The sequence below is a fragment of the Electrophorus electricus genome, chromosome 22 (assembly GCF_041902795.1).
Source record: "Electrophorus electricus isolate QZ-2024a chromosome 22, ASM4190279v1, whole genome shotgun sequence".
NCBI classification, from domain to species: domain Eukaryota; kingdom Metazoa; phylum Chordata; class Actinopteri; order Gymnotiformes; family Gymnotidae; genus Electrophorus; species Electrophorus electricus.
In genome coordinates this window covers 16,177,256-16,185,580 of record NC_137518.1, presented here as the reverse complement: position 1 = coordinate 16,185,580, position 8,325 = coordinate 16,177,256, and the positions used below count along the sequence as shown (strand labels likewise).

The 8,325-nt window shown below is 45.8% G+C and overlaps 1 protein-coding gene across 1 annotated transcript; it reads right to left on the bottom strand.

The window, feature by feature from the left end:
* Positions 1 to 498: 498 nt before the first annotated feature.
* myog (myogenin) lies at positions 499 to 2,810 on the bottom strand. Its single transcript, XM_027020015.3, has 3 exons — positions 1,909 to 2,810; positions 1,254 to 1,359; positions 499 to 1,118 (listed from the first exon to the last, which is right to left on the bottom strand). Exons 1-3 carry the CDS (start codon positions 2,626 to 2,628, stop codon positions 1,003 to 1,005), a joined length of 942 nt encoding a protein of 313 aa, XP_026875816.2. The 5' UTR covers positions 2,629 to 2,810; the 3' UTR covers positions 499 to 1,002.
* Between the last annotated feature and the right edge of the window lie 5,515 nt (positions 2,811 to 8,325).

Here is an 8,325-nt window from a genome sequence, read left to right as displayed (position 1 = left end):
ATTTATGCTCTGTTGTTCCTCTAATTCTTGACAGTAATGTGAAGTGTAAGACAGGTGCAGCTCTCTCTCTCTCTCTCTCTCTCTCTCTCTCTCACACTTGCTCTCTTTCACTCTCATATTTCGATCTTTGTGTGCATGTGTGTAGGTTTAAATCGTTAGTGTAAATAGCCTGTTTGTATACAGAATTATGTATGCAGTAGTTATTTCAGATTCCACAAGAGAGTCTGTTCCAGTGAGATTTCTTTTTTGATTTCAGCAGGAGATTTTGTTTAGTAGGTACTGTTGAGGTTATGTTAGCCTCCTTTTCTTCTTTAACTGTAAATGTATAAAGCTGTCAAGAAAGATTATATATATATATATATAAAATATATATAAATATTTGAAATAAATATTTAACTAATGTAATAGTTTTTAATCTTTTATGATGTGTTTTGGATTGAAACTGTCAGTATTTTTCTTTGAGCCAAGACACAAATATGAGGAATTGTAAAATACATGTACAAATACACAACAATCTTTATTATAAAAGTCCAAATAAATTATTCCAAACAAAGAATAGAAAATAAAATAGCAAAACCACTCTGTAGAAAATAGGAACGTATTTACATGGCATTTCGGAACTAGTTTAAATTAAGCAAATATTGGTCAAAACGGTCATAAAACATTGGCCCCACAAATTAATATTTGTTGGTAAGCATAACACACACAAACAGAATGCAAAAACAAAAGGATCAAGGAAAGGTTTGAAAGGACATAAGGTCAGTCTGTTCGCCTATATGAAGTCTAGACTAGCTAGCTTCAACCTCTTCCAAACATAAGAGAAAAATTGGAAATAGTTGCTGTGGACCACTAAATTTACTTGGAAACAGTACCCATGGGGCTTCTGTGGCTTCATTTGGGTTCATATTTGGTTTGGGTGTTCTAGGTAGTGCTGCCGTTTAGAGGTTTTTTGGACCTGGACTTCATGATGTACCTCCAGTGTACCTTCACACCTACTCTTCTTCATTTAATGTCCACTGAGTATGCGACTGGTGTGGCCTCTGAGCCTGTGATGCTGTCTACAATAGATGTCAGAGACCTCAGGTTGGCATGATCTGAAGAGTCTTCGTTCAGAAGATCTGGAGAAGAAAAACAGGTAAGATCATTAAAGCCCCAAACCTCTGAGCGACACCATTTCTGCTCCTGCTTGATCTCAGCGACTGAGAGCCATGATTCGCGCTGAGTTCAACAAGGTGCGGCTGTGCCGGTCGTACCTTCATGGGTGGAGTTGTAGGCGGGGCCACAGTGTTCCGACGCACTGCTCCACTCCGGGCTGCTACAGCAGGTGCTGCCGGAGCCCTGCTCACTGGAGGAGGACACCTGTCGCATACACACGTCAGTCAGAATAATGCCACACCCACATGCAAACAGAACCACTTGATGGTAAGCAAACCACATTTGCCCCACTACAACTAAACTGTTCTGTAGTATACAGTAAAAGTGTTCATTCAAACTAAGAATATCGGTCTTGCATATTGGGTATTCCTCAAACTGTTTTCAGTAGAAGTATCCCATGAGATAAAATCTTGAAGAATCTTAACGATTATTATTTCTTTTATAAATCTGTAACTAATAAAACATTTCTATGACAATGATAATCTTGACATGCATGTTAAGTCTATTTATTTGTTTGTTGGATGTTTTATCAGTTGCCCTCTATATTAACATAATCTAACGTGAACTCCCACTTCATTATCAATCAAGAGTTTAGAATTAGGAAGAAAAACTTAGAATCGTATGTTGAAATTTACTCATATTGCAAATTCACTGGCTGGCAAATAAATGTTTGTCCTAACCGCCCTGGATTCACAACACGTTCTGCTCAAACTCAGTCCTCAGCATGATCTATCTACGGACAGCTGGACTCACCCTCTGCGGCGCCGAGCCCCGGTAGGGAAGTCCAGTCTGCTCATGTTCCTGCTGGTTGAAGGAGCTGACCAGCGCCTGGAGCCTCTCGATGTACTGGATGGCGCTACGTAGAATCTCCACCTTGGGCAGCCGCTGGTTGGGGTTCATCAGAGTGCTGCGTTTGAGCGCCTCAAACGCCTCGTTCACCTTCTTCAGCCTCCTCTTCTCCCGCAGCGTGGCCGCCCTCCGTCGGTCCACGCTGACGGACTTGCGCTTACACACCTTACAGGCCCATGGCAGGCAGCTGCCCGGGCAGTGCAGCTGCTCCTGGCCGGGCGAGAGCGGCAGGCCCAGCGCCGGCGCCGGAGACAGCTTGTCCTCGGGCCCTGCCGCGCCTCCAGGTAGCAGCCTGCTGTCCGCGCACAGCCCCACCACGCCGCCCCTCTCCTGGTATCCACCCTGCTCGAAGCCCCCGCTCAGCCGGGAGGGGAAGAAGGTGTCGGCGCCTTCATAAAAGCGCTGGTCGGGGAAGAAGTACGGGTTGGTCTCGAAAAGCTCCATCTCGGCAACAGCTGCGCCGCGCACTCCGGTGGCTCCAGCGGCTCTCGTCCTCCGTGCCGGGTTCGCGTCGTACGTCCTGCGGGGTGTGTGGCGGCGTGCACACTGCGCGTGGATCCCCAAGCTCGTGCCGAGAAAGATCTGTGGGTGACAACTGCTCCACACCAACTGCAGCAGTGGCATTTAAACCCTCCGCCTGGTGTTAGATCACTAGGTTAAATATAGCCAGGACCCAGAGAAACCTGACCCCACGTTTAGCTGTTGCCACACATCTAAACTTTACATCTCTGTTCATTCCCCACCTATCTCCTGAGGATTCGGGGCCCAGTTTTGTTCAAGGCGTGGTGTCAGACCTCCACTGAAAGTCCAGAATTGTGATCTCACTGTCAGAAAAATCAAACACATCATTGGAGATTTGAAAGAGCCTTAATTAGCTTATGCTATTCACCATCAAACTCTTTCAAGAAAAAATGTGATATAAATAACTGATATGTTAAATATGGTTTAATATGTTATATCCAATGTATATTTGCTATGTATATATAGTTTGGATACATTGTAATTATGTTATATGCATATGTTATATACATATAATTGCTATATATAATGCATCATTAATATAATTGAGAAAAGGCTGTAATGATGCTGATTATCTCCTAAATCTTCATCAAATAAAAATATCCAGGGTGCACTTCTGATAACTTTAGAACCCCATCAGATCACAGCACAGAATGAAAGACAACAGTCATGGACAGTATGTGTTTGGTACCCTGCCAGTCTTCAAGCTCTGCTGAAATCAGTCCCACCTGTGTGTTATTCACCGTTACTCCCGTATTCACCTAAATGACTCTGACATCTATATGTTCCTCCAGGAGCATGTTTACATGTTCTTACTGCAGCGTTGCCACTTGTGCTGTGTGAGCCTGGTAGTGGGAGCTGGACCGTCACTGTCTGTGACCTCAGGCAGTGACCTCGGGCTCCCCGAAGGCGGCGGATCCTTTACAGGCACACCCGGCCTCCTCGCTTGCTTGCAAATTCCGCCAAGCTTCCTCCCGGGCGGCTAACGAAGCGCCTGGGCTCGTTTCACAGACGCTGACGCCGCAGCGGCTATCTGAGCCTTTATCGCGGCGGCTCCGTTGTGACTGCCGTTCCACTTTTCGCATTGCCCCTGTCCTCTCCTTCCGCATGCTGACAGTCATTCACGCTCGCACCGGCGCGTGCGGCCGTGTCGGAGCGCCGTCAGGCCGGGCCGTGCAGATGGGCCGGGCGAGTGCTCTCGGTGCGGTAACCCAAGCTTCAAGCCTGTGCAGGATTAGGAGGCCGTGCAGTTGGCTGTCAGGTTAAAATGTGATGGATAGCCACGGGTGGCTGGCAGAGCACAAAGAGTCCTCTGTTGCTCTCTGGCTGGAAGGGAGCAGCGCGTCAGAGGCACTCACAGGCCTGCTTTTAACCCCATTGTCAGCAGAAGCCTAGGGTGAGATTGCAGGGTGACAGCCGTGTGCACCCAGACACACACACGCACGCACACACATCGCCAGAACCCCACTTGATGCAGAAAGCACATCCTCAGCATTCTGGAGAGGGCATCTATCTGTTAAGTGTTTCCTCGTCAAAGGCAGTTCTACAATTGGGCAGTGGTAGTTACAATAACAAATGTTGGATGCTATTGTTATTAAGACTGAATTGTTACGAACTCAACTAGGAGAAATTTTAAAGTCTTTCAAGAAGTCCTCACTTCCTAAATTCCGTCTTCTTGTCATTTAGCTTTTATTTCGACTTATTATGTCTTCAGCACTACTTAAACAGCACCCTCTGCAGGCCAAGTGGCCCATGCCCAGCAGCACTCCTCCAGTGGCCAGCCGGTATGAATGTGCGTGACTGGGCCGTCGCTGCGAGGTGAGGTGCGGCCCTGCCCGAGCGGAACAGTGCTCTACTCTTCCACAGTGACGAGCAGCAACACATTGCGTGACAGCTGTTGGGGTGGGGGGGGGGGGGGGGTCGTCCTGGGTGGAATTGGCCCCTCATGAAAAAATGCCCAGAACGTGGCCGCATTAGCCATGAAACACTCCCGTGCACTGCTCCCGTGCTCGGCTCAAAAGAAAAAAAGGTGGTGTGTGTGTGTGTGTGTGTGTGTGTGTGTGTAGTGACTGTGACAGATGCTCAGCCCATCCTGCGCTCTGAGACAGCACATGGCAGGTTCTCCTTTGACTGGGGCCTTCCAGCCCATCAGCTCCAAACAGAACAAGCAGTGAAAGAGCATTCCTGGAAATTAGAGAAAGTGATGTGTGTGTGTGTGTGTGTGTGCGTGTGCATGTACTCACTGTATGTACATATGTCCTGACCTACTCATATGTTTGCGTGTGCATGTGTGTGTTAATTGGTTGATTCATCGTTTTATTTTGTTTGTTTGTTTATCTATTTATTTGCCTGTTTATTTGTTTATTGGCCTTCCTATTCCTTATTCAGTTACTATTTGAGGATGTCCATTCATTCTTTGTCCCCAAGTCAGTGGTGGCTATACCAAGTATCAGTGAAATTAGCCAGCTCGTTTATATTTGGTAACATCATAATGCAAGTTGTCTCTCAAATACATAATTCACATATGGATCACGAAGACTGTACAAATGCTGTTAGGATTCTTGGGTCTTTATCATATGTACTGATAAAGTTAAGATTCTTGGGTCTGTGTCATTTGTCCTGACCTGCTCATGGTAAGATTCTTGGGTCTTTATCATATGTACTGACCAGGTTTAGATTTAAAGGCTGATGCAATGTGTGATCCAGCAGTAGACCTTCTAGAGCTGTGATAGGGTTCTTCTGCCAGTTTACATTCTGGTCTGTCAGCACTGTGCTGCCAATCACTGGTCAGCCATTTCTCATAATTATGTTCACTTAGACCTACCACTTAGACCTACCACTTAGACCTACCACTTAGACCTACTGCCAAGACCAACTGTGCCTTCACTGACTGGATGTTTCTTTTTCTTACAGTAGTTTTCACTAAGCCATTTTAGATCAGGGATGTTTCATTTAGCTTCTTAATGTATTGTTTACCAACCCTGCTGTCTCTAGATGTCCACTTCCATCATTTGAATTTCCATTCATTCCATTCCATGCATTTCTCAGATTGACCAGAGGCACCTCGGTAGATATAAAATGCTCAAGATCCTCTGAGAAGGCTTTAAATTTAGCAGAAACTCTAGATGGTACAGGGCACTGCACAACTACAGTCACTGAGTCCTTTTATCAGCTAATAATCCCCTACAACAAACAGAACGGAAGGCATGCACATATACAGCTGCCTGAGTCTTAGTGCAAGTGGTATCATGTTCAGTCACAGGAATGATCCCTGCTCCGCGAGCTCCCCCGCCCGCCTCGCCCTGCCCCGCCCCGCCTCGCCCCCGGCACACCGGCGACAGGCCGCACTCCAAGCAACCGCAGGAGCCCAGGCCGTGCTTCAGGCCCGGATATGAGAGCAGCCATGGACGAAAGGAATTGTGACGCGTCCAGAGACATGTAAACACGGGTGGCAGCGTGCATTCCTTTCAGATCTTTAAGACTCTTGCTCACCACTAATAGAACGGCATTGATCCTATTTTAAATGGATCAGGTAAAGCAGTGCTGCACACATCGTAAACAATGCTGTGTCACTGCAGCTTTTTGCAGCTCATCCATGGATGCCATGTTTGCTGTCAACCAGCCATCACTATGTGAGTGGTGCATAATGACCATGGTCCATATGGAAAGCTCGTTAAAGGGCCTTTTGACACTGGGACAGCTGACAAAGCCCAAAACATCCCATTAACCTCCTGTAGAGAAAAAAGGTTTTGCATTTCGCATTTAATATAATAGTAGCATACAGCTTGTGTTAGTCACCCGTTTCTACCGCATTAAGACAAAACCTGATGAGGGGTTTTTTTTGTTTGTTTGTTTCACTGCACAATGACCGTAGAATAGAACTGATCGATTACAAGTAGGTCACAAATACAAAGACTTGGGTCTATGATCTATAAAGAATGTCCAGATGCTATTTTTCTCTTTCACATTGTAGCTAAGTGTGGGGTTTGGAATTCAAATTCTATCAGAGACATGTCACTGTTTTGCCCTGGCTTCCATGGGATGTTTTTCATTCTCTTCAGCGACACTGAATTCCGGCTCAGACATATCTGGAGCGTATGGAAACCAATACAGCCATGAATCCAGGACTCGCCCTCGTATTCAGAAGCATGCCATTCACGTCACAGTGGGGGTGAGGCAAGTGGGTGGAATTCAATTGTTTTTTTTTTTTGGTGACCATGGTTGCCACAGCCCAAATTTTGTTTGCCATCCAAGCCCAGATTCCTGCAGGGACATGAAGGAAAGCTGAACCCCTCACAGGCTTTACGGCTCGAACAAAAATACGGCACGCGCACCTCCCTCCTGGTCTCTTCTGCGTTTAAATCTGGCTCTCTCACAGCACTGACCTTCTCCCATGTCAGTGTGGGGACACATTTAACGCTGTGGTTTCTGGAGCCACCAAAGAGTCTGACAACACAGAAACGAGGTCGAGAGTGCAAACCCTTCTGGTGTTACAGTTACTGACTCAAGGAGGCAGGAGTGGAGCCGAATGTAAACAGCTCCGACCTACCTCCAGGAATACCGGTGTCAGAAAGTGACAGCCGGCAGGTGTCACTCCACTGACCGACAGCAGACAAAGACAGCAGACCTCAACAAGTAGCTCCGATGTGGATTTTTCTTTCACGTAGCATCCTCCGAGCTGGGATATGCGGTTCTGGGGGATGTGTGAGAGAGTGGCATGCGGCTGGGTGTTTTCCTAGAGTGTTGGGTTGGCCTAGAATGGCAGTCATACCATAGCTGTGCTCCCATGTCTGTGGCATGTTCATGCCAGCACTGTGGCGTCTGCTACATCACCACTAATCTCTTTCCACTCTCTCCTGGATCAATGCGTTTTAAATAACTGACCATGCTCGGAAATACACAAAGAAGTCACATACTGTAATACTCATGCAACACCAGCGTTATTCAAAATATATGTTCAAGTGTCATCCCAATACAAATGTTACATTGTCATAATATCCAGACAGATTGTAAAGACCCTGATGGCCCCCAATCACTCCACCTAGAGTTGCATCGACATTCTATCTATTAACTGATTTATGCATTTATTGATTAATTGACTCACATCAATCATTTCCTCACTGTTTCCATGTATACTCACTCATGTATATGATCTATATATTAAATAACTTAAATTCAAATATTAATATTAAGGCCATAAACATCCTAATGACCAGCCCACTGTGTTGGTCCTCTACATCTGAGCGCTTAGGTCCTAACAGCTCTGCACTACCACGCCTCTCTGAATATGTTTATAATTATTGCCAGCCAGCCTAGCAGAAAGGTTTTCACCAAACTAGGCATAGAGGCAATTAACAATATAGTAGAGTGTTTTGGCAGTAATGTGAGGTGGACCAGAGAGAGAGTTTGTTACCATAGTTGGAGAATGGAAGGCAGGTGGCTGAGCGCCCTGTCACGATGAAGAGCAGAGAAGACAGCTGCTCCTGTCAAACAATGACTTATTCTTCACCAGCCAATGCTCTGCACTGTATGACACGCACCCAATCGCACAGATAATGTATCAACAAGACGGCGTTTCTGTCTGCATGCGTGTGCGTGCGTGTGTGTATTCTTGTGTGATGAAATTAAACAAAGAATTTTTCCATATGGTCCAGAATACATACATTCAGAGAAAATATATACAACTAGAGTAAAAAAGTTCTTTGTGTTTTATTAGAAAAGGTTTTTTTTGGTTTTTTTTTACTTTTGGAGTAAGGAGTGGTTGCATTATTTCATTATTTTTTTAATGACAGTTAAACACAT